The 26882-nt window shown below is 45.2% G+C and overlaps 1 protein-coding gene and 1 long non-coding RNA gene across 2 annotated transcripts; one reads left to right on the top strand and one right to left on the bottom strand.

Annotated features, from left to right (window-relative positions):
* The first annotated feature begins 7041 nt into the window (after positions 1-7041).
* Positions 7042-11911, top strand: LOC149126516 (uncharacterized). The gene is made up of 3 exons (XR_016233411.1): positions 7042-7140; positions 9653-9800; positions 9977-11911. It is a non-coding gene; the product is annotated as an uncharacterized LOC149126516 (long non-coding RNA).
* A 3902-nt stretch (positions 11912-15813) lies between these two features.
* LOC100353687 (ret finger protein-like 4B) lies at positions 15814-20943 on the bottom strand. Its single transcript, XM_089332754.1, has 3 exons — positions 20810-20943; positions 17901-18048; positions 15814-17722 (listed from the first exon to the last, which is right to left on the bottom strand). Exon 3 carries the CDS (start codon positions 17599-17601, stop codon positions 16771-16773), a length of 831 nt encoding a protein of 276 aa, XP_089188880.1. The 5' UTR covers positions 17602-17722; positions 17901-18048; positions 20810-20943; the 3' UTR covers positions 15814-16770.
* Positions 20944-26882: the final 5939 nt, after the last annotated feature.

Here is a 26882-nt window from a genome sequence, read left to right as displayed (position 1 = left end):
ATTTACTTAGTTCTGGAACCACAATCTTGGGTTTCATGGAGAGATGTTCTATGTGTATATGTATGTATGCTACCTAAGTATTAATTTAGTATAGGTATTGCTTTCTACCTTGCTTTTTTCACTTGGTAATATTTATTTATATTATATATCATATATTTATATGATATTAGGTAGAGAGGTCTTCCATCTGCTGGTTCACTCCCCATTTGGCCCCAAAGTTCAGATCTGTGCCAATCTGAAGCCAGGAACCAGGAGCTTCCTCTGGATCAAACAGGCTGGTGCAGGGGCCCAAGGACTTGGGCCATCTTCTACTAATTTGCCTGGCCAAGCATGGAACCAGTTTGGAAGTGGAGCAGTCGGGACTTGAACTAGTGCCCATATGGGATGTTGGAACTGCAGGCGGGCTTTATGCACTACACCACAGCATTGGCCCAAGTGAAAATTTCAGTGTGTATGCTGTGCATGTATTGTCTCATTTAAAAATGTAAGTGATGGTTAAGCTTGAGAGTATAAAAGAAATTGAAAGCATGTCATTGTAAAAATGAAAAGAAAAGAAAGGTAGGAGGGAGGAAGGGTATTATGCTCTTAAAACAGCCTATGAAATGTGTTCCCTTTATATAAATAAAAAATAAATTCCGAAATGGTGAAGCTATACAACTACCATTTATGTATCTCCACTAAAGCTGTTTGGAGGAAGAAATTAAAGAAATAAAATAAAAATGTGAGGTATTGGAGCTATCACCTATGATGGTGGCATCTCATATAGGCACCGGATCCTGTCCCAGCTGCTCCACTTCCCATTCAGCTGCAGCTAATGAGCCTGAGGAAGCAGCAGAAAATGGCCCAAGTGTTTGGGACCCTGCCACCCAGGTGAGAGGCCAGGATGAAGCTTTTGGAGTTGCCCTGGCCAACCAGTGGTGGTTGTGGCCATCTGGGGAGAAAACCAGAAGATGGAAGATTCTCTCTCTCTCTCTCTCTCTCCTTCTGTATCTCCCCTCTCGCCGTCTCTCTGTAACTGTGGCTTTCAATATAAATAATTCTTAAATAAGGCATAACAACTCAAACTATGTATACACTACAGAAACCATCCTAAATATTTATCAAAGTACAATTTGTGTTAAAGAGAAACTTTTTCCATAGAAAAAATGATAAAAAATTTTGTTTGGGACATCACCTTAAAATGTACATATTAATTACAATTAGTGTAATATCACATTATATGAGGGTACTTCAAAAGGTCATGGAAAATATTATTTAAAGGTGCTTATTTTGATGCAAAGAAACTGGAATCCAAACACAGATTTTTCATATTTATTTTCCATGAGTTTTTAAGAACTCACATATGTATGGATTTCAACTTTTCTTCACCAAAATAAATTTATCTTTTAAATACAATTTCTGCCCAGTGTTTGCAGTCGCCGCATACATAATACAAACATCAGGTGATCACAGCAAATAAGCACGATTCTTCACCCAAGCAGATAGATCAAATGATTTTTCTAACGTGATTTTATAAAAACTCCCATTCTAATTTCTGGTCAGCTTTGGCAGCAAGGCCATACACAGGATGCTTGGGTAACAAATCTTCCGAGTTTTCCAAGGGCTCACTTCCCCTTTGACACTAAGCAGCTCTCCAAAGGAGTATGTATTCATTTTCACCTTGCTATTGGTTTGGAAAGTTACTACACGTCTGTGTTCTCTACAATGCAGCCCCTTCTGAAAAGGATGGTTCCTCTCCTTGTGGGAGCAAGCCCGATGATCTCCCCACGCTGAGAGACAACAGGCCCGCAGAGGAGCAGACTGACCAGGAGCCCAGAGCAGACTCCCTGGGGACTGAGGAAACTCATCAAGATACAGAAGCCCTCTGAGGGAGTGCTGTGCCAGAGCCGAGCCAGGAGGCCGGGGATTGCCCTGCTGCTCAGAATGTGCAGAACCTGCTGCTAGACCGAGGCTCAGACTGAAGTGTGGAGACCATCAGTGCCTCTGAACATGGGCCCCCTAGTCAGTGCGGAGGACTCCTGGCCCGGGCAGGCATGAGAGGAAATTGGCAGGAGGCCATTGATGTGAACACAATTTGGTGGAAGTTTTGTGAAGCTGCTTCACTTCTGTGGACATCCAGATTCAAGAATCATTTTGTTTGGTTCTGTTTTGTTCTGTCTTGTTTGTGATTGTAAAAATGAAAGCTGAATTTAATTAGTCTAAGATTTTTCTTTTTCACAAGATGTTAGCATATTATAGGAGCAGAGTGTAGGGAGAGAATAGAGGGATAGGAGGTTTGGAGGGCCCTGGTTGTTTTTCTACTTTTTTTTTTTTTTATTTGACAGATAGAGTTAGACAGAGAGAGAGAGAGAGAGAGAGAGAGAGAGAAAGGTCTTCCTTCCGTTGGTTCATTCCGCAACAGGCAGCTATGGCTGGCACTGTTTGGATCTGAAGCCAGGAACCAGGTGCTTCTTCCTGGTCTCCTATGAGGGTGCAGGGCCCAAGCATTTTGGGCCATCCTCTACTGCCTCTCTGGGCCACAGCAGAGAGCTGGGCTGGAAGAGGAGCAACTGGGACTGGAACCTGATGGCCATATTGGATGCCGGCGCAAAAGGTGGAGTATTAAAGAAGTAAGCCATGTTGCTGGCCCCTGTTTTTCTACTTTAAAAATATTCTTTCCGAATTTATTTGGAGAGAGAGCAATAGAATCTCCCGTCAACTGGTTCATTCACCTGGGTAAGATCAAAGGATGGAGCTCTATCCAGGTCTCCCTTGCGGGTGTGGGAATATCATTACTTGAGCTGCAATTTTAAGTCTTTTGGGAAGGGTTTCTAGAAAGATTCTAGAACATGCCCATTAAACCATTTTCTTTGGGGCAGATATCAACTGAGAAGTATTGAACTCAGGATCAGAAAAACACGAGACAAAAGATGGACAGATCAATGAGAGGCTTCACTGGGTCTAAGGATTCCAAATGCAGGTGAGGTAGGGTACCAGGGGCCCAACTTTAAACTGGGTGTGGGAAGGACATGAAATAGAATAACCAAGAAAAACACCAGGTGTTTTCTATGTTTTATTGCAAACAAAAACGTCAATTGTATAAATGAAAATAAAATCACAAGTGCAAAGGCAACCTCAAAAACCATTTTGTTTATTCATGTCAAAGAGTTAACATGAGTGACAAGAATTCTTACAGTGGAAGCATGAGCAGCAGTGTCCTGAGGCTGGAACTGGCTGGGAGATGCTCTTTGACCTCAGAGGGGGCAGGTGTTTCTGCAGGTGAAAGCACACCCATGGGCAGGGGTTCAGGGATCCAAGGTCAGAGCACCCATTTCTCCCTGTGCAACAGTGTCAGAAGGCCCAGAATGCTCTGCCATTTCCCCACCTTGACATTCTGATGAGCACACGGCCACCACATTACCTGTCACATGACAGTGGCATTTATTTTTTAAAGGTTTATTTATTTATTTGAAATTCAGGGTTACACAGGGAGAGAAGGAGAGGCAGAGAGAGTGAGAATGAGAGAGAGAGAGAGAGAGAAAGAGAGTCAGAGAAACAGAAAGGGAGGTCTTCCATCTGCTGGTTTTCTCCCCAATTGGATGCCAAATCCAGAGCTGAGTGGATCAGAAGCAATGAGCAAGAGTTTTCTCTATGTTTCCCACGTGGGTGAAGGGGCTCAAGGAACTGGGGCATCTTCTGCTTTCCCAGGCCTAGCAGCTGGGACTCGAACTTGTGCCCATATGGGATGTCTGCAATGCAGGCGGAGGCTTTCCACGCTGTGCCACAGAGCCGGCCCCTTCAGTACCCTTTTGACAACCACACACTAAGTTACTCTTTGAAGAGGGCCCAGAGAATTCCATGAGAATAAGCATGAGGCAGCACCAACATAACTTTGTCAGTTTTTGTCTTTCAAGAAACTTTATGCAGCTGTGTTTAGAGAATATACAAATGGGAATCTTAATTCTTTATCTCCTGACAACTATCATTATTGGGAATTATGTAGAAAGGAGAATACATTCATGAAAAAACATTTCTACCAACAACATATACAATCTATTTAAAACTAACATTCTGTATTTCTATCGACTATGAAACAAATGTACGGTGTTGTCTCACAATCGTCATAACGTTTTGGCTCTTAGAGATCATTATTCCCATTCAGAGGTGAGCAAACAGAGGTCTCAGTGCCTAATGTCCCCAAATATTTCCTTATTTAGTGAGGAAATCTACTCAAAATACAGAGGTCATTCAGTTGCAAATCTACCAATTGCTCAAAAATGCTATACAATTATTGCTCCACAAGAATCTACAATTTATAAACTGTCTACCAAATGTTGACAGTATATGCTAACATTGTGTCTTCCTGATCATCCTGACCAAGGGCCAAAGGTGTTTTTCACTTAGAGCTTGCAGATGGGCTGAACGTTCTAGGCAGATGCTCAGTGGGGCACCAGTGGTACCTTCTCTTGGAAGTTCCGGACCGAAGAACGGACACAAAGGCTCCAAGGTGGGGAGGAACCTGTGCATGTAGATGAGAGCTTTATTTCCAACATCAAAAAACTTGATCTCTCCCAAATCGACATCCAGGAAAACTACGCAGTGAAGACTAGGGCTTGCAGGAACCATTACCTCTGGGATGGAGCAGGGGTGAATGAGTCCTGCCTTCATGCAGATGATCCAGAAACCGTGGTCGGAGGTTAAATCACCCTTCCACTTCCTGTAAACTGACTGCTGGGGAGCGGGGGTCTCCCTCTGTGTCCTAGTTGCTGACAGACTCACCCGAGTGGATTTACACCATGCCCTCGGGCCTCTGCCCAGGGTTGGAAAAGGATGAACCCAACTGTGGTGACTCAGGCTAGCTGATTACTTGATGGTGGCCCAAGGTCAAGGAAACTGATACAGGGACTCAGGCTAGAGCCTCTCATTTTTTTTTTTTTTTTTTGACAGGCAGAGTGGACAGTGAGAGAGAGATACAGAGAGAAAGGTCTTCCTTTGCCGTTGGTTCACCCTCCAGTGGCCACCGCGGCTGGCGGGCTGCTTTTTCCTGGTCTCCCATGGGGTGCAGGGCCCAAGCACCTACCATCCTCCACTGCACTCCCTGGCCACAGCAGAGGGCTGGCCTGGAAGAGGGGCAAGCGGGACAGAACCTGGCGCCCCAACCGGGACTAGAACCCGGTGTGCCAGTGCCGCTAGGCGGAGGATTAGCCTAGTGAGCTGCGGCGCCGAGCCTGTCATTTTTACACGCGGAAGACGAGGAAATGTGTTTGCAGATCCTACACACATTGGAGCACACCTTGTACATAAAGCACACAGACATAGTCAATATTTTTCCTAACAGTTTTTAAAAAGTCTTATTTATTTGAAAGTCAGAGCGACTGGGAAGGAGAGACAGGGAAAGAGAGATTGTCCGTTCTCTGGTTCATTCTCCAAATGACCACAATGGATGGAGCAGGGCCTGGATGAAGCCAGGAGACTGGAGCTGCATCTGGGTCTCCCTCACGGGAGGCAGGGGCCCAAGCACTGGAGTCAGCTTCCATTGCTTCCCAGGCGCATTCTCAGGGGGCTGGGTGAGAAGTGGAGCAGCTGGGACTCAAACCGGTGCTCAGAGCGGGATGCCTGTGGCTTCTTCACCCACTGCACCCTAACAGCAGCGCTTCCTAAGGACAGCGAGGGAGGGCATCAGCAGGCGTTTGGTGCTAGTAACTCAGAGGTGCCCTCTGTCTTCTGTCTTGATTGTGTGATGGGCAGCAGAGGGGAAGTGAGGACTCAGCCTGGAGGCACAGGAGGTCGCGTGCCCTTGGCTGCCCCACAATGGGGATGGAAGCTGCTTGTGACAAGCCGCCCCCAGGAGCGGCTGCCTTGTGTGAACTGGGTTTTGCAGGGATATCATTCCTTTCAGGATCCCAGACTCCTGCCACGCTGGTTAGTCTCCGCCTCACCGCCATCAACCCCAGCTGCACCTTGCCTAACTGATATACGTGCAAGCTGCTTTCTAGTTTAATGAAGAATCTCTGGAGACAAATTTCATTTGATTTTTAACCTTATCTCATGTAACCACTAATGATAATTAAAAATTATTCTAATTTTAAAAAATCATGCTTTTTTGATGTGTTGTTATGAGGATATTAGTGTGTCACTGACAAGACCAGTGGCTCCACATATTTCCAAAGCAGGAACATAATAAAATGAGATTTCTCCCTAACTTCAGTGTTACTGCAGTAATGGGGATTTGGGAATTAAAGTGAACATTTCTGGAAACATCTTTCTCTTGGCAAACGTAGGCTCAGAAACAGCCGGAGTAGGTACCCTCACGCCACACCAAGAGCGGGCTGAAAATGTAAAACTCAAGAAGACCCACGGCTTTGCCATTGTTGACACGTTGAGAGCCCATTAGTTATAGTGTGGTTGAGAACACTCTGATTTGAAATAATTGTGTCAACAAAAAAATTAAATGGAAACAGTGAAGATACTCTCACTTTATTTGGAAGAGGAAGAGAAATGTTTCATAGTAAGCCACACCATGTGCTTTAATGATGTTTTTGAGGGTATTGCTAAGAGCAGACGGCATGTGATTTATTTGTATCAACAAGCACCCTTTTGAGAGCACAAACGTGATGTGGCTAATGATTACAGCAACACAGCAGCCTCATCCGGATGCATCTTTCCTATCCAGCCCAGTAGCTCCCCCGAAGAGTGGACTTGCAGAATCCAAGAACAACTTTGTAAATCCTGTTTCCTCAGGAATGCATCAGAGTTGCTAATGCCTATGTTGACCTTGGCCTGTTTCTGATATGTTTAGGCACTTGTGTGTGTGTGTGTGTTTACGTTCTTATATATTTTGTTTTTAAGGTTGAGCTGTGAAACAAGAGTGCCTAGTTTAAATGGCAGTAGGTTTGCTATTTTGAATTGTGTACTCAAAATTTGTTAAAGGTGCTTAATGACAGAACATGAAAATAGGGATGATGAAGGTTCTGCTTGATTGGCTTAGGTGTAGGCAGCACATGCCTTAGGGTGGGGCCCTGTGGGTGGAGCCTGTGTCCTGAGCACTATAAAAGGCCAGAGACTCAGAGCTCCAAGTCCCTTCAGGGAGGAGCCCAGAGCAGGAGAGGTGAAGGATCTGGCAGGGGCCTCTCAGACCTCCAAGCAAGTCTCCAGCTCAAGGTGAGTTGTCTGTCTTCTGGGCCAGATCCACAGCCCATTTCTCTTTGGCGACCACTTGTTTTCCCAACTCTCTTGCCTTTGGATGTTAGGAAGGGAAGAGCCAGTCTGTCCTAGTTCACAGAGCTCTGCTCAGCTTCCACTCCAACATCATTTAAAAGTTTAGTTTCACTTCAGGTCACTTTTTTTTTTTAAATATTTTATTTATGTATTTGAGAGGTAGATTTACAGACAGTTTGAGGGAGAGACAGAGAGGAAGGTCTTCCTTCTACTGCTTCACTCCCCAAAAGGGCGTAACAGCCGCAGCTGTGCCAATCTGAAGCCAGGAGCCAGGAACCTCTTCCTGGACTCTTGTACGGGTGCAGGGGCTCAGGAACTTGGACCATCTAACACTCCTTTCCCCGGCCACAGCAGAGAGCTGGATTGGTAGAGGAGCATCCTGGACTAGAACCAGAGCCCAAATAGGATGCAGGCAACCAGGCAGAGGATTGAATTACTGGGCCATGATGCTGGCCCCATTCAGGTCACTTTTCATATGTGAATGCATTTTTCTTTAGGAGGAGGGGGAGGAGGAGGATAAGTGTGTGCAGCATAAGTATGTGTGCAGCATGAATCCCATCTTCCTTTTCTAGCATTAAATCATAAAAATTTTCTAGGTTTTTACTTAAATCCTAAAGTAAATGCGTGTACTATTTTTACTAATTTCATGATACCTAACTAAAACATTTTTCATTGATAGATAATTAGATTCTGATCATAATACCATAAAACAACTGGCTGTGCATGGTTAGTTTTCTCAGGTTTTTTGGATGTATCCCATGGTAAGACAGGCAAGCTCTTTCAGACTGAAAAAACACCGTGGTCAATTTGTTTGAAAAAGAAGGATGCATGTTGTGTGTGTCTGTTGGTTTGTTGTTGTTGATTAAAATTATTTGCATTTTTATCAAATTTTAAAAAATACTTCAAAGGTGTTTAAAACAGTGATTAAGCACTCTCTGGATAATGTGGCATTTTTTAACACATTTGAAAGGAAAGAGTTATTTTTTAAAGTCAGAGAAAACGTGAGGGATAGAGAGAGAGATCTCCCCTCAATGGGTTCAGTTCCCCCGATGACCTCAGCCCCTGGGCTTAGGCCAGGCTGAAGCCACGACCCAGGAACTCCATGCAGGTCATCCACCGGGGTGGCAGGAACCCAGGTGTTTGAGCCATCTTCTGCTGCTTTCCTAGGCTCATTAGCAGGGAGCTGGATCAGAAGTGGAGCAGATAAGCCTCCAACGGCTGCTCCAATTAGGATGCCAATGACATGCAGGCCCCTTGCATCAGGTTTATACACAGTGTGCTGCTCAGGGGACAGTGCTGTGGCATACTGGGGAAAACTGCCGCCTGCAGTGCCAGCATCACATATGGGTGCCAGTTTGAGTCCCGGCTGCTCTTCTTCTTATCCAGCTCTCAGCTGTGGCCCAGGAAAGCAAATTCTTGGGACCCTGCACCACGTGGGAGACCAGAGGAAGCTCCAGGTTCCTTTCTTTGGATTGGCCCAGCTCCCGCGGTTGTGGCATTTGGGGAGTGAAACAATAGACTGAAGACCTTTCTTTCACTCTCTTTGTAGATAAATAAATATTTATTTGTACTGATCGATTCTGGATAATTAATGTTTCCCTTTCTGTGTCTTTACTTGGAATAGGATAATGCGATGTCAGGAAACTTATATGTGTTATAGCTTCCAAAGTCTTTAAGTTCCATGTGGGAACATATTCTATTATTTTACCTGTCTGCATTTGCAGAGTTTAGTGGAATCACTGAGCATGGGAACCTCTGAAATGTGTCATTGGCTGGAGCTGAGAGAAGATGCTGAAGGCTCCCTGGTGGTTCTTGTCCTCCTTTTCAACAGTGTGGCCTTGGTTGCATCCATGGCTTAATCCTTGGACTGTGATAGTGACTGGTCTTTCTTGTGTGATTCGATTATCCAACCACAACAGAATGTGGGATTTGTGAAGTCTTGGTGGGAGCTCTGCCAGTTATTCATGCAGGTCCTTTTGCAGGGAGATCTTCAGGATTTGATGCTCACAGAGGCTGTGCAGACTTCAGTGCTGGTTCTGATCATGGGGCTTTCCCTCCTCCAGTCAGCCATGCCCAGCTGTCAGAGTTAATCCATCCAGAGAATGCTAACCATGGACAGAAGGCCAGGGAGGAGGCTCTAGGTGAACTGGAGGTTCTGAAACTGTGGGAGCAGCTGGAGGGACTGGGGGCATCTTCTTGGTCAGGAGCGTCTTCTTGGTTGGTGCTCAGCTTATTTTATTGAGGAGTTGATGGCAATGATGATATTTTTATTCAAATTCACTCAAGGATTAGATTTTTTAGAATTTTTCAGCATTTCTTCTGATGCTGCTTTGTCAGTAGAATTAATTCAACCAAGACATTCATCTTGCAGTGGATTTTGCTGTGAAGATGTTACATGATTTTCTGTACATTCTGGTTGCATTTCGATGAGGAAATTCTTTCTTCTGGACTGCAGGTGACCAGCGCCATACTGACTGGGGTGGAGACTGCATCCTATCAAGGTCTCATGGAACACCCACCTGGGCTCAGTTCCCACACAGAGAAGCTCTAGTCAGAGCAGACAGCTACTCCTGAGAGAGACCCCAAACAAGACTCCACACAAGGTAAGCTGCCTTGTGGCAATGACAATCTCTCCTGTCCTCATTCTCTTGTCATCACTAGGGCTTTGGGGCATTTTTGTTTGCATTACAAGTGATTCCATTACTAGGACTCTCTGTGGACTGGATGTCACCTCCATGTTTCTGCATCCATTTATGTTCTTTAATTTGCATTGATTTAGATACGTCCTGATCACTGCAGAGCAGACGGTGCACTGAGGGCTCCTGACCAACTCCAGAAGCTGCTAAAGGGAACTGCCACCAGGTCACTGCCAAGGCCTGCTCCTCCGCTCCTCCAGGACCATGGCTAAGAACCTGCTAGCAGCGACCACCTGTCCAATTTGCCTGGGATATTTCTCATGTCCCGTCTCTCTCTCCTGTGGACATGTCTTCTGCTTAGATTGCCTTCGAGTCTGGGTGTCAGGAAGAGAGGATTTCGTGCTGGTTTGCCCCACATGTCGCTCAGTCAGCGAGAGAGTACCTATGGAAGAGTGGCAAATCAGAAACCTGACCTTGCTAACCAGGCATCATGCTGGTCTCCTGGAGCAGAGTCTGCTCCTTAGTGAGGAGGTTCTGAGGTTCCAGGAGGACGAGGTCCTGGACACAGCTACCGCACACTCCCTCCTTGAGCTCTCCAGCGACCTGAGGAGCGTTGAATGTGGGAAGACCTGCCACAACCTGCTGGAAGACCCCAGTAGTTTCCCTCACCTGGTCTGCATCCAGGGAAACACCTGCTTCTCCTGGGGCCGCCATTACTGGGAGGTTGAAGTAGGAGAAGCCAAGGAGTGGTCCCTGGGTGTCTGGCAAGTGTCAGCTGACACAAAGAGAAATGGTGATTTAACCTCCGACCACGGTTTCTGGATCATCTTTGTAGAGGGAGGACTCATTCACCCCAGCACCAACACAGAAGTAATCGTTCCTGCAAGCCCTAGTCTTCACCGCGTAGGAGTTTTCCTGGATGTGGATTTGGGAGAGATCAAGTTTTTTGATGTTGGAAATAAAGCTCTCATCTACATGCACAGGTTCCTCTCCACCGTGGAGCCTTTTCATCCGTTCTTCTGTTTTGTACCTTTTTAATGTGCCACTGGTGCCCCCCTGAGCATCTGCCTAGAACGTTCAGCCCATCTGCAAGATCTCAAGTGAAAAAGACCTTTGGCCCTTGGTCAGGATGACCAGGAAGACACAATGTTAGCATATACTGTCAACATTTGATAGACAGTTTATAGATTGTAGATTCTTGTGGTGGAATAATTGCATAGCATTTTTGAACAAGGCGGTAGATATGCAACTAACTGACGTCTGTATTTTGAGTAGATTTCCTCACTAAATAGCTCTGTAGTCTTAGGGGACACTAGGCACTGGGACCTATGTTTGCACGTCTCTGAATGGGAGTAAGGATCTCTAAGAGCCAAAACGTTGTGACAATGGCGAGACAACACCGTACACTTGTTTCTTAGTAGATAGAGACAGAGAATATTAGTTTTACGTTGATTGTACATTTTATGGGTAGACATGTTTTTCATGAATGTATTCTCTTTTCTGCACAATTCCCAAAAATGATAGTTGTCAGGAGATAACGTATGAAGCTTCCCATTTGTAATTCTCAAAACACAGCTGCACAAGGATTCCTGAAAGATGAAAACTGTGACTAAGTTATATTGGTGCTGACTCATGCTTATTCTCCTGGAGTTGCCCTGGGCCCCCTTCAACGAATAACTTAGTGTGTTGTTGTCAAAGGGCACTGAAGTGGCCGGCTCTGTGGCACAGCATGTAAAGCCTCCGTGAGCAGTGCAGACATCCCATGTGGGCGCTGGTTCAAGTCCTGGCTGCTAGTCCTGGGAAAGCAGTAGAAGATGGCCCAATTTCTTGGTCTTCTTCACCCACGTGGGATACCTGGAAGAAGCTTCTGCCTCCTGGCTTTGGATCAGCACAGCTCTGGCTTTGGCATCCAATTGGGGAGAGAACCAGTGGATGGAAGCCCTCTCTCTCTCTCTCTCTCTTTCTCTCTATGACTCTCTCTTTCTATGCCTCTCCTTCTTTCTCTGTGCAACTCTGGTTTTTTAAAATCAATCAGTCAATAAATCTTTAAGAAATTAAAGCGATTGGATTTATGAGCATTAAAAATAAATCTTAAGAAAAGTCTTATTTGAAAGACTCATGGTCTGTGGTCAACCTGTGATTACTTTTGTTTTGTAATCAGTAGAACTTCCAGGGGTTCTTTGATGGCAGTCATGGCGTCACACAGTTTCAGGGAGGTGCTAATGACTTCCTTGCAAAACTTCAGAGAAAATTTACATGTATAAGTGTGATTGAGAGTTTTTTTGCACAATTAACTGATGAACGACAAAACAACAGTAAAGGACATCTGAATTATTTAAGTTGCAGGGAAAGGCCATTTAAAGTCAGTCTCTAAATACTACCAAATGGGGCCGGCACAGTGGCTCATGGGTAAAACCACCACTTGCAGTGCCAGCATCTGGGCATCCCATGCGGGCACGGGTTCCAGTCTTGGCTGCTCCACTTCCCTTCCAGCTCTCTGCTGTGGCCTGGGAAAGCACAGAAATGGCCCATGTCCTTGGGCCCCTGCACTACGTGGGAGATCCGGAAGACGCTAGTGCAGGGTCCCAAGGACTTGTTCCATCTTCTCCTGCCTTCAGGTGGAGGAGGGAGCTGGATTGGAAGTGGAGCAGTTGAGACTTGAACTGGTGCCCATATGGGATGTTGGCACTGCAGGCAGTGGCTTTATGTACTACGCCACAGTGCCAGTCCCAAATGACTGTTTCAGTATGTATCCTGTGCATGTATTGTCTCATTTAAAAATGTAAGTGATGGTTAAGCTTGTCATTATAAAACAATTTGAAAGCATGTCATTGTAAAAACGAAAAGAAAAGAAAGGTAGGAGGGAGGAAGGGTATTATGCTCTTAAAACAGCCTATGAAATGTGTTCCCTTTATATAAACAAAAAAAATATGAAATGGGGATGCTATCCAACTAACATTTATGTATCTCCACTAAAGCTGTTTGGAGGAAGAAATTAAAGAAATAAATAAAAATGTGAGGTATTGGAGCTATCACCTATGATGGTGGCATCTCATATAGGCACCGGATCCTGTCCCAGCTGCTCCACTTCCCATTCAGCTGCAGCTAATGAGCCTGAGAAAGCAGCAGAAAATGGCCCAAGTGTTTGGGACCCTGCCACCCAGGTGAGAGGCCAGGATGAAGCTTTTGGAGTTGCCCTGGCCAACCAGTGGTGGTTGTGGCCATCTGGGGTGAAAACCAGAAGTTAGAAGCTTCTTTCTCTCTCTCTCCTTCTGTACCTCTCCTCTCACCCTCTCTCTGTAACTGTGGCTTTCAATATGAATAAATCTTAAATAAGGCATAACAACTCAAACTATGTATACACTACAGAAACCATCCTAAATATTTATCAAAGTACAATTTGTGTTAAAGAGAAACTTTTTCCATAGAAAAAATGATAAAAAATTTTGTTTGGGACATCACCTTGAAAATGTACATAGTAATTAAAATTAGTGTAATATCACATTATATGAGGGTACTTCAAAAGGTCATGGAAAATATTATTTAAAGGTGCTTATTTTGATGCAAAAAACTGGAATCCAAACACAGATTTTTCATATTTATTTTCCATGAGTTTTTAAGAACTCATATATGTATGGATTTCAACTTTTCTTCACCAAAATAAATTTATCTTTTAAATGCAATTTCTGCCCAGTGTTTGGAGTAGCCGCATACATAATACAAACATCAGGTAAGCATAGCAAATAAGCACGCTTCTTCACCCAAGCAGATAGATCAAATGATTTTTCTAACGTGATATTACAAAACTCCCATTCTAATTTCTGGTCAGCTTTGGCAGCAAGGCCATACACAGGATGCTCTGGGCAACAAATCTTCCGAGTTTTCCAAGGGCTCACTTCCCCTTTGACACTAAGCAGCTCTCCAAAGGAGTATGTATTCATTTTCACCTTGCTATTGGTTTGGAAAGTTACTACACATCTGTGATCTCTACAATGCAGCCCCTTCTGAAAAGGATGGTTCCTCTCCTTGTGGGAGCAAGCCCGATGATCTCCCCACGCTGAGAGACAACAGGCCCGCAGAGGAGCAGACTGACAGGAGCCCAGAGCAGACTCCCTGGGGACTGAGGAAACTCATCAAGATACAGAAGCCCTCTGAGGGAGTGCTGTGCCAGAGCCGAGCCAGGAGGCCGGGGACTGCCCTGCTGCTCAGAATGTGCAGAACCTGCTGCTAGACCGAGGCTCAGACTGAAGCTTGGAGACCATCAGTGCCTCTGAACATGGGCCCCCTAGTCAGTGCGGAGGACTCCCGGCCCGGGCAGGCGTGAGAGGAAATTGGCAGGAGGCCATTGATGTGGACTCAGACACTGCAAGCCCATGGGGAGCTGAGCTGCAGTGGCTGCGCCTTCGTTAACTGCAGGAGGCTTGGACCCAGTTAGCCAGTTAAGCTGTTAGCAGCGATGCTGTCTTTAACCCACATGTGAGTTTCCTGTAAGTGCTGCCGGAACACGTTTTGGTGGAAGTTTTGTGAAGCTGCTTCACTTCTGTGGACATCCAGATTCAAGAATCATTTTGTTTGGTTCTGATTGGTTCTGTCTTGTTTGTGATTGTAAAAGTGAAAGCTGAATTTATTAGTCTAAGATTTTTCTTTTTCACAAGATTTTAGCATAGTATAGGGGCAGAGTGTAGGGAGAGAATAGAGGGGCTGCAGGTGAGGAGAGCCCTGGTTGATTTTACTTTTTTTTTTTTTTTTTTTTTTTTTTTTGCAGATAAGAGTTAGACAGTGAGAGAGTGAGACAGACAGAAAGGTGTTCCTTCCATTGGTTCACTCCCTAAAAGAAAGCTACGGCCGGTGCTGTTTGGATTTGAAGCCAGGAGCCAGGTGCTTCCTCCTGTTCTCCCATGCAGGTGCAGGTTCCCAAGCTCTTGGACCATCCTCCACTGCCCCCCTGGGCCACAGCAGTGAGCTGGACTGGAAGAGGAGCAGCTGGGGCTAGACCCCGGCGCCCATATGGGATGACGCTGGCATAAGGGGAGCAATAACCAAGTGAGCCATGGCACCAGCCCCTGTTTTTCTACTTTTAACAAATTCTTTCTGAATTTATTTGGAGAGAGAGCAATAGGAAATCCCAGGTAGGTAGGGTACCAGGGGCCACAACTTAAAACTGTGTGCAGAAGGACAAGAAATAGAATAACAAAGTAAAACATCAGGCGTTTTATTGCAAAGAAAAACATCAATTGTACAAATGAAAATAAAATCACAAGTGTAAAAGCAACTTCCAAAACCATTTTTGGAGTATAGATGTCAAAGAGTTCACATGAGTTCACTCCCCAATTGTCCAAAATGGCCAGAGCTGTGCTGATTTGAAGCCAGGGGACAGGAGCTTCTTCGGTATCTTCACGTAGTGTAGGTTCCCAAGCACTTGGACCATCCTCCACTGTCCTCCTGGGCCACAGCAGAGAGCTTGACTGGAAGAGGTGTAGCCGGGGCTAGAACCCGGTGCCCATATGGGATGACGCTGGAATAAGGGGAGCAATAACCAAGTGAGCCACGGTGCCGACCCCTCTTTCTCCACCTTTAATAAATTCTTTGTGAATTTGTTTGGAGAGAGAACAATAGAATCTCCCATTAACTGGTTCATTCCCCTGGGTCAGGATCAAAGGCTGGAATTCTATCCAGGTCTCCCTTGCGGGTGTAGGAATATCATTACTTGAGCTGCAATGCTAAGTCTTTTGGGAAGGATTTCTAGAAAGATTCTAGAACATACTGAAAAACCAGCTTACTTTGAGGCAGAAATCAGCTGAGAAGTGGTTGACTCAGGATCAGAAAAATACAAGACAGAAGACTTGGACAAATCAATGAGAGGCTTCATTGGGTCTAAGGATTCAAAATGCAGGTGAGGTAGGGTACCAGGGGCCCAACTTTAAACTGGGTGTGGGAAGGACATGAAATAGAATAACCAAGAAACACCAGGCATTTTCTATGTTTTATTGCAAACTAAAACGTCAATTGTACAAATGGAAATAAAATCATACATGCAAAATCAACCTCAAAAACCATTTTGTTTATACATGTCTAAGAGTTAACATGAGTGACAAGAATTCTTATAGTGGAGCATGAGCAGCAGTGTCCTGAGGCTGGAACTGGCTGGGAGATGCTCTTTGATCTCAGAGGGGGCAGGCATTTCTGCAGGTGAAAGCACACCCATGGGCAGGGGTTCAGGGATCCAAGGTCAGAGCACCCATTTCTCCCTGTGCAACAATGGCAGAAGGCCCAGAATGCTCTGCCATTTCCCCACCTTGACATTCTGATGAGCACACGGCTACCACATTACCTGTCACATGACAGTGCCACTTTGACAACCACACACTAAGTTATTCCTTGAAGGGGGCCCAGGGCAACTCCATGAGAATAAGCATGAGGCAGCACTGATATAACTCAGTCACGGTTTTCATCTTTCAAGAAATTTTATGGAGCTGTGTTTTGAGAATATACAAATGGGAAGCTTAATACTTTATCTCTTGAGAACTATCATTATCAGAAATTATGTAGAAAGAAGAATAGATCCATGAAAAAACATTTCTACCCACAAAATGTGCAATCTACTTAAAACTAATATTCCCTCTTTGCTATCGACTATGAAACACACATCTTGCAATTATCACAAAGTTTTGGCTCTTAGAGATCTAGATTCCCGTTCAGAGACAAGCAAACAGAGGTCTCAGTGCCTAGTGTCCCCATAGGCTACATAGCTATTTAGTGAGGAAATCTACTCAAAATACGGAGGTCGTTTAGTTGCAAAACTACCGACTTGTTCAAAAATGCTATGCAATTGTTGCACCACAAGAATCTACAATCTATAAACTGTCCACCAAATGTTGACAGTATATGCTAACATTGTGTCTTCCTGGCCATCCTGACCAAGGGCCAAAGGTCTTTTTCACTTGAGAGCTTGCGGAAGGGCTGAAACTTCTAGGCAGATGCTCAGTGGGGCACCAGTGGCACCTTCTCTTGGAAGTTCCAGACAGAAGAACGGACGCAAAGGCTCCAAGGTGGGGAGGAACCTGTGCATGTAGATGAGAGCTTTATTTCCAACATCAAAAAACTTGATCTCTCCCAAATCGACATCCAGGAAAACTCCTACGCAGTGAAGACTAGGGCTTGCAGGAACGATTACATCTGGGACAGAGCAGGGGTGAATGAGTCCTGCCTTCATGCAGATGATCCAGAAACCGTGGTCGGAGGTTAAATCACCCTTCCACTTCCTGTCGACTGACTCCTGGCAGACACCCAGGGCCCACTCCCTGGCTTCTCCTACTTCAACCTCCCAGTAATGGCGGCCCCAGGAGAAGCAGGGGTTGCCCAGGACGCAGACCAGGTGAGTGAACCTCCTGGTGTCTTCCAGCTGGTTGTGGCGGGTCTTCCCACACTGGACGCTCCTCAGATCGCTGGAGAGCACAAGATCGGAGTGGGCGGTAGCTGCGTCCAGGGTCACGTCCTCCTGGAACCTCAGCTCTTCACTGAGGTGCAGATGCTGCTCCAGGACAGGACCATGCTGCCTGAAGTTATTGGTCAGAGCTTTGATTCTGCACTCTTGCACAAGTGGCTTCCCGTTGATTGAGCGACAGATGTGGCAGACCTGCTCTCTTTCTGAATTGTAGTTTTCGAAGCATTCTAAGCAGAAGACATGTCCACAGGAGAGAGAGACAGGACATGAGAAGTATTCCAGGCAAATTGGACAGGTGATTGCTGCTAGCAGGTTCTTAGCCATGGTCCCAGGGGAGCGGGGGAGCAGGCCTTGGCAGTGACCTGGTGGCAGTTCCCTTTAGCAGCTTCTGGAGTTGGTCAGGAGCCCTCAGTGCACCGTCTGCTCTGCAGTGATCAGGACGTATCTAAATCAATGCAAATTAAAGAACATAAATGGATGCAGAAACATGGAGGTGACATCCAGTCCAGAGAGTCCTAGTAATGGAATCACTTGTAATGGAAACACTCAAAAACTCACCAAAACCCAAGTGATGACAAGAGAATGAGGACAGGAGAGATTGTCATTGCCACAAGGCAGCTTACCTTGTGTGGGGTCTTGTTTGGGGTCTCTCCCAGGAGTAGCTGTCTGCTCTGACTAGAGCTTCTCTGTGTGGGAACTGAGCCCAGTTGGGTGTTCCATGAGACCTTGATAGGATGCAGTCTCCACCCCAGTCAGTATGGCGCTGGTCACCTGCAGTCCAGAAGAAAGAATTTCCTCATCGAAATGCAACCAGAATGTACAGAAAATCATGTAACATCTTCACAGCAAAATCCACCGCAAGATGAATGTCTTGGTTGAATTAATTCTACTGACAAAGCAGCATCAGAAGAAATGCTGAAAAATTCTAAAAAATCTAATCCTTGAGTGAATTTGAATAAAAATATCATCATTGCCATCAACTCCTCTATAAGAAGAAGCCAAGAAGATGCTCCTGACCAAGAAGATGCCCCCCTGTCCCTCCAGCTGCTCCCACAGTTTCAGAACCTCCAGTTCACCTAGAGCCTCCTCCCTGGCCTTCTGTCCATGGTTAGCATTCTCTGGATGGATTAACTCTGACAGCTGGGCATGGCTGACTGGAGGAGGGAAAGCCCCATGATCAGAACCAGCACTGAAGTCTGCCCAGCCCCTGTGAGCGTCAAATCCTGAAGATCTCCCTGCAAAAGGACCTGCATGAATAACTGGCAGAGCTCCCACCAAGACTTCACAAATCCCACATTCTGTTGTGGTTGGATAATGGAATCACACAAGAAAGAGCAGTCACTATCATAGTCCAAGGATTAAGCCATGGATGCAACCAAGGCCAGACTGTTGAAAAGGAGGACAAGAACCACCAGGGAGCCTTCAGCATCTTCTCTCAGCTCCAGCCAATGACACATTTCAGAGGTTCCCATGCTCATTGATTCCACTAAACTCTGCAAATGCAGACAGGGAACATAGAGAATTGGAAGTTACAAAACATGTAAGCTTCCTATATATATATATATATATAGCATTATCTTATTCCAAGTAAAGACAAAGAAAGGGAAACATTAATTATCCAGAATCGATCAGTACAAATAAATATTTATTTATCAACAGAGAGAAAAAGAAAGTCTTCAGTCCACTGTTTCCCTCCCCAAATTCTTCAACCACTGGAGCTGGGCCAATCCAAAAAAGGAACCTTGAGCTTCCTCTGGTCTCCCACGTGGTACAGGGTCCCAAGAATTTGCTTTCCTGGGCCACAGCTGAGAGCTGGATTAGAACAAGAGCGGCTGGGACTCAAACTGGCACCCATATGTGATGCTGGCACTGCAGGCGGCAGTTTTCCCCAGTATGCCACAGCACTGTCCCCTGAGTAGCACACTGTGTATAAACCTGATGCAAGGGGGCTGCATGTCATTGGCATCCTAATTGGAGCAGCCGTTGGAGGCTTATCTGCTCCACTTCTGATCCAGCTCCCTGCTAATGAGCCTAGGAAGCAGCAGAAGATGGCTCAAACACCTGGGTTCCTGCCACCCCGGTGGAAGACCTGCATGGAGTTCCTGGGTCGTGGCTTCAGCCTGGCCTAAGCCCAGGGGCTGAGGTCAACAGGGGAACTGAACCCATTGAGGGGAGATCTCTTTCTCTCTCTATCCCTCACTGTTTCTATGACTTTAAAAAAATGACTCTTTCCTTTCAAATGTGTTGAAAATGCCATACTATCCTAGAGTGTGCATAATCACTGTTTTAAACACCTTTGAAGTGTTTTTAAAATATGATAATAATGCAAATAATTTTAATCAACAGCAGCAACAACAACAAAAATCCCACAGACACACACAACTGCATCCTTCTTTTTAAGGCAAATTTATCATGGTATATTTTCACAGTCTGAAAGAGCTTGCCTAACTCATCATGGGACACTTTCAAAAAAGCTGAGTAGAAATCTGACCAAGCATAGCCAGTTGTTTTATGGTGTTATGATCAGAATCTAATTATCCATCAATGAAAAATGTTTTAGTTAGGTATCATGAAGTTAGTAAAAATAGTACGTGCCTTTACTTTAGGTTTTAAGTGAAAACCTGGACAAATTTTATGAGTGATGCTAGAAAAGGAAGATGGGATTCGTGCTGCACACACTTATCCTCATCCTCCCCTCCTCTTGAATAAAAATGCATTTTCACATGAAAAGTGAGCTGAATGGGGCCAGCATCATGTGTCATTAACTTAACCCTCTGCCTGCTTGCCTGCATCCCATATGGGCTCTGGTTCTAGTCCAGGATGCTCCTCTTCCAATTCAGCTCTCTGCCAGGGCCTGGGAATGCAGTGGAAGATGGCCCAAGTTCCTGGGCCCCGTACCCACACAGAAGACAAGGAAGAGGCACCTGGATCCTGGCTTTGGATCCCCACAATTCTGGCCATTGCGTCTCTGGGGAGTGAACCAGCAGAAGGAAGACCTGTCTCGCTGTCTCTCCCTCTCACTGTCTGTAACTCCACCCCTCAAATAAATAACTAAAACTTAAAAATTAAAGTGTTGGCTGGTGCCATGGCTCACTTGGCTAATCCTCTGCCTGCAGGGCGGTCATCCTGGGTTCTAGTCCCGGTTGGGGCACCGGATTCTGTCCCGGTTGCTCCTCTCCCAGTCCAATCTCTGCTGTGGCCTGGGAAGGCAATGGAGTATGGCCCAAGAGCTTGGGCCCTGCACCCGCATGAGAGACCAGGAGAAGAACCTGGCTCCAGCCTTCAGATCAGCTCGGTGTGGCAACAGAAACAAGCCGGTCCTAGCTTCATTTGGGGGATGAACCAACTGAAAAGGAATACCTTTCTCTCTGTCTCTCTCTCACTGTCCACACTGCCTGTCTGAGCAGAGCTCTGTGAACTAGGACAGACTGGCTCTTCCCTTCCTAACATCCAAAGGGAAGAGAGTTGGGAAAACAAGTGGTTGCCAAAGAGAAATGGGCTGCGGATCTGGCCCAGAAGACAGACAACTCACCTTGAGCTGGAGACTTGCTTGGAGGTCTGAGAGGCCCCTGCCAGATCCCTCACCTCTCCTGCTCTGGGCTCCTCCCTGAAGGGACTTGGAGCTCTGAGTCTCTGGCCTTTTATAGTGCTCAGGACACAGGCTCCACCCACAGGGCCCCACCCTAAGGCATGTGCTGCCTACACCTAAGCCAATCAAGCAGAACCTTCATCATCCCTATTTTCATGTTCTGTCATTAAGCACCCTTAACATTTCTGAGTACACAATTCAAAGTTTTGTAACTCGAAGTAGGAAACCTACTGCCATTTAAACTAGACACTCAGTTTCCCAGCTCAACCTTAAAAACAAAATGTATTAGAGAGTAAAAACAGAAAAAAAACAGTGCCTAATCCTAATCAGATCCTGGCCAAGGTCATCATAGGCATTAACATCTCTGATGCATTCCTGAGTAAACAGGATTTACCAAGTTGTTCTTGGATTCTGCAAGTCCACTCTCAGGGGAAGCTACTGGGCTGGATAGGGAAGATGCATCCGTGTGAGGCTGCGGTGCTGCTGTAATCATCAGCCACATCATGTGTGTGCTCTGAAAAGGGTGCTTGTTGAAACAAATAAATCACATGCCGTCTGCTCGGAGCGATACACACAAAAACCTTATTTCTTTCTTTAAATGATGCATTTATTTATTTATTTGAGTCAGAGTTACTGAGAGAGCGAGAGACTGAGAGACGGGTCTTCCATCTGCTGCTTGACTCCCCAAATGGCCACAGTGGCTGGAGGTGCACTGGTCCCATGCCACAAGTCAGGAGCTTCTCTGAGGACAGCACTCGGGTGAGGGGCCCAACCACTTGGTCTTCTTCAGTTTTTCCAGGCCAGCAGGAGGGAGCTGGATGGAAGTGGGGGGCCTAACTTGAGCCAGTGCACTATAGGATGCCTGCACCTCAGGCAGAGGCTTTACCTGCTATATCACAGCACCGGTTCCAATAACCTGAATGACTTAGGGTTCCTGTTTTTTCTATGACACCAAACACACAGCAATGCTTTTAAAAGATGTATTTATTTTCTATGAACTAGGAGTTACAGAGAGAGGGACAGAGAGACAGAAGGAAAGAGAGAGAGAGAGAGAGAGAGAGAGAGAGAGAGATCTTCTATCCACTGGTTGACTCACCAAATGGCTGAAAAGGCCAGAGATGGGCAAGAGCAAGGCCAGGAGCCAGGAGCTTCTTCCACATCTGCCACTTGGGTGTAAAAACCCAAGCACTTGGGCCATTTTCCACTGCTGTCCCAGGTGAATTTAGCAGGGAGCTGGGTCAGAAGTGGAGCAGCTAGGACTTGAGCCAGCATCTATGTTGGAAGCCATTGCCAAAGGCAGTGGCTCATCCTGCTATGACACATCACCAGTCCCACAGCAAATGTTTTTAGCCTGGTGAATTTCCTTACATTATATACCTTCAACAGAAAGTCTCAAATGTTTGTTTTTAAATTTTACCCTCAGAAACTTATAATTTTTGTTTTGCAAACTCTGTGATTCCTATGTACTAGAAAATGCCTGAAATCACCCCCCAGATGAAGTCACCCCCTAAATGACCACAATGGCTGGAGTAGGACTGACCAAAGCCAGGAGCCAGCAGCTTCTTCCAGGTCTCCTGCTTGGGAGAAGGGGCCCAAGGACTTGGGCCATCTTCTGCTGCTTTCCCAGTTGCCTTAGATGGGATCTAGATCAGAAGGGGAGGCAGTCGGATTAGGAACCAGTGTCCCTATGGAATGCCCTTGCCTCAGGCGGCAGTTTAGCCTGCTAAACCACTGTGCTGTTCCCACAGCAATGTTTTTTTTTTTTTTTAACCTGGTGAATTTCCATACATTAATATCTACCGCAGAATGTCTCAAATTATTGTTTTTATTTTAACCTCAATATGCTTTATAATTTTTGTTTTACAAAACCTTGTAATTCCTGCATACGAGAAGATGCCTGAAATCATACATTTTCTGTAGCTGGATCTGTTGAGATGGTGTTAGGATTGACTTTAGTGAAGAAAAGCTTACTGGCCACAGGCATTTAGGGGGAAAATGGAGGACCTTGCAGATCTTCTCTCAGAGGGTCTCTGCATCCCAGGGTCCCTCTGACTGCTTGTCAAGGACCCCTGCTCCACACCAAGTTCCATAATTCCTCCCAGCAGCAGCAAGTCTTGGTTTCTGGGCAACCAGAGACTCTAAGGACGAAGCCAGCCATCATTTATATGGCTTCTGCCATCTCAAAACTAATGCACATGATGTGGCTTAATATGAAACTTTTTTTTTTCCTTTTCCAAATCAGGTGAGATTATCTTCACTGTTTCCATTTATTTTGTTTTCAAGATTATTTCAGATCAGATTGTGTTCAACCATTGCATAACAATAGGCCCTCAAAGTGTCAACAATGGCAAAACCATGGTTCTCCTTGAGTTTTACATTTTCAGCCCACGCTTGGTGTGGCCTGTGTGTACCCTCACATGCTGTTGTGGAGCCTATGTTTGCCAGGAGAATTATCTTTCCAGAAATATTCACATTAATTTCCAAATTCCTCATTACTGCAGTAACACTGAATTTAGGGAGAAATCTCATTATTATGTTAACGTTTTGGAAATATATGGAGCCACTTATCTCTGATACCTTAATAGCCTTAGAACAGCGTATCAAAATGCATTATCTTTTTTAAACTTTAGAATAATTTTTAATTATCATTAATTGTTCCATGATGAAGATTAAATCTCAAATGAAATTTGTTTCCTTGCTTTCATGATTAAAAAAGAGTACACATGTCATTTAGATAATCTGGGGACACTAGGTGCGGGCAAAGTGGCACAGTGGGTTAAAGCACAGGCCTCTGGTGCCGGCATAACATATGGGTTCCTATTTGAGTCCTGGCTGCTCCATTTCCAGTCCTGCCACCTGCTAATGTGCCTGGGAAAGCAACGGAGGCTGGTCCATGTCCTTGGGCCCCTACCACCATGTGGGACAAGGGGAAGAGGGTCCTGGACCCTGGCTTGAGCCTGGCCCAGCACCAGCTGTTGTAATCATTTGGGTTGTGAACCAGCTGATGCAAGACCTTGCTTTCTGTCTATACTTCTCTGTAACTCTGTCTTTCAAATAAATACAATAAATCTTAAAAAGAAATTTCAGTCTCTCCCTGGTTTTGTAAAAAATCTAAGAGTGCTTTCCTTAGAGTGGCATCATTGCAAAGCCATAGCTAATGACTAATTAGCAGAGTCAGCACAGAACTGTGAATGCAGCAGAGGATGCCTTATGCAGTTAAATGTATGTATGTTATTGGGCAGCAGAGTTAGACAGAGAAAGAGAGGGAGGGAGAAGTGGAGAGAGATCTTGCAACTGCTGGTTCACACCCCTAAATGGCCACAATGGCCAGAGTTGGCCAGATCAAAGCTAGGAGCCAGGAACTTCTTCCAGGTTTCCCACATGTGTGCAAAACCCCAAGAAGGTGGGATATTTTTCTGCTGCTTAGAAGGGTGCATTAGCAGGGATCTGAATCAGAGGAGGAGCAGCCAGGACATGAACCAGTGCCCAGATGAGATGCCACTGCCACAGGCAGCGGCTTTCCCTGCTATGACACAGCACTGGTCCCACAATGATTTTTTTTTAACTTGGTGAGTTTCTATACCTTAAATACCTACAGCAGAAAGTTTCATCATTTTATTTTAACCCTAAAACATTTATAATTTCTATTTGACAAAGGTCTGATTTCTACCATGTTTCTAAAGTTGTAATTATGTATGACGTTTGTAACTGTAAAACTGTATAGTTCTGAAGACATTCCAATGTCATTACTTCTAAGGGTACAGTTTAAAACCTTGCCATGGGACCCCAAGTCCCCTTTAGTTAGGTGGTAAAAATAGAACTTTAAGTGTTAAAGTAATCCTATGGATAGGATTAAATGATCATATAGATATAATCATATAGATAGAATTAAGTGTTGAAGTGATCATATAAATAGGAGTAAGGTTTGGTAAGAATAATAGTACATAATATTTAAAAGGAGCGACTTCTCCAACATGATAACCAGTCCATACAGTGGCTCATAGAATGACAATTGTTTTAAATAACACTCTGATCTTATTTTTTTCCTTTTTAAAAGATATTTATGTATTTAATTGAAAGTCAGATACAGAGAGAGGGAGACAGATCTTCCATCAGTTGGTTCACACCAAATGCCAAGAGCCAAGAGCTTCTTCCAGATCTCCCACATGTGTGGCAAGGACCCAAATGCTTGAGCCATCTTTGGCTGCTTTTCTCAGGCCATCAGCAGGGAGCTGGATCAGAAGTGGAGCACCCGGGACACAAACTGGCACCCATCTGGGATGCCAGCATTGCAGGTGGCAGCCTTCCCATCTACACAACACCAGGCCCAAAAGCTCCTTTGATGCAATATCATGACACATGATCTTGCATAAGTTATCTTGAAATCAGGAACGCATTTTTAGATACACAACAGGAGTCCCCGTGCATTAACCTCCAATGCAGGACCTATGACTTCAATGAGTTGTATTATGAGAGTAACAGTAAAATTTGTTCTCAAACTTTTATTTCATTTTAGTGTATTAAGTAGGAGATATTCTTATGTCTCATAATTTATAGTTATGTCTAAGTGCTCGCAAAAAATCTATCATTCTTGGGTTCTTCTTTAAAGTTAACTAGTTTCTCAAAAAAAAAAAAAAGAAGAAGAAGAAGAAGAGTGCTAAAAAGAAGGACATCCAAAGGCCTTTGATTGGCTCCATGGACCTTGGAAAAATTAATCTATGACTGAAAACTAGGCATTATTAAAAAAGCAAAAGTGACACCGAGTGACCGCTTAGTTTTTCTTTCTGGCTTCTATATAATTGTGGAAGGTTGCACCGCTCTACCTGTTACACTGTAAATGTGAGTCTCCAGTTCTCAGATTCGGGAGCAGGTGCACCTTAGGAGCAGGATCTGAGGCTGGACACTGTGGTCTATCAGCAGATACTGGCTGTTTCATAAACCCATGCCCCGGAATCTAGAGCGAATCCTCAAAGCCTGTGCTGATCAATCTAGGCTCCCCTCTAATGCCATTATTGGCTAAAAGTCTCTGTTATGTACTGCTTGCTTGTCTTTCATACTCAAAGGATTTCTGACTTTGGCAACAAACGTAGTGTTGTTAAGGCACCACTCAAGCTTCTGTGATTTCAGGCTATCATCATGCAATAGAAAACGTGATCACAAAAAAATCTATGATTACTGTGTGTTATAAGATGACTGAAATCCTACATTTTCTGTGGCTGGATCTGTTGAGATGGTGCTTGGATTGGCTTTAGTGAAGAGAAGCTTACTGGCCACAGGCATTTAGGGGGAAAATGGAGGACCTTGCAGATCTTCTCTCAGAGGGTCTCTGCATCCCAGGGTCCCTCTGACTGCTTGTCAAGGACCCCTGCTCCACACCAAGTTCCATAATTCCTCCCAGCAGCAGCAAGTCTTGGTTTCTGGGCAACAAAGGTCCCTAAGGATGAAGCCAGCCATCATTTGTATGGGTTCTGCCATCTCAAAACTAATGCACATGCTGTGGCTTAATATGAAACATTCTTCTTCCTCTTCCAAATAAAGTGAGATTATCTTCGCTGTTTCCATTTAATTTTTTGTTGGCAAAATTATTTCAAATCAGAGTGTTCTCTACCACAGTATAACTAATGGGCTCTCAAAGTGTTAACAACGGCAAAACCATGGTTCTCCTTGAGTTTTACATCTTTTGCCAGCTCTTGGTGTGGCCTGAATGTACCTTCACCTGCTGTTGCTGAGCCTATGTTTGCCACCATCAAGTAATCAGGTAGCCTTAGTCACTGCAATTGGGTTCATCCTTTTCTAGGCCCTGGGCAGAGGCCCAAGGGCACAGTGTAAATCCACTTGGGTGAGTCTGTCAGCAACTAGGACGCACTTGATACCCTCCGCCTCCTGTGGGGCTTTATTCTCTGTGGTTTAAGAGCTACAGGTGAGGGGCCGGCACCATGGTGCAGTAGGTTAATGCCTGCAGTGCCGGCATCCCATATGGGTGCAGGTTCCAGTCCCGGCTGCTCCCATTCCCATC

The sequence above is a fragment of the Oryctolagus cuniculus genome, chromosome 5 (assembly GCF_051225735.1).
Source record: "Oryctolagus cuniculus isolate XC-2025 breed Fujian yellow rabbit chromosome 5, ASM5122573v1, whole genome shotgun sequence".
Classification (NCBI taxonomy): domain Eukaryota; kingdom Metazoa; phylum Chordata; class Mammalia; order Lagomorpha; family Leporidae; genus Oryctolagus; species Oryctolagus cuniculus.
This window is presented reverse-complemented; position numbering and strand designations above follow the sequence as displayed.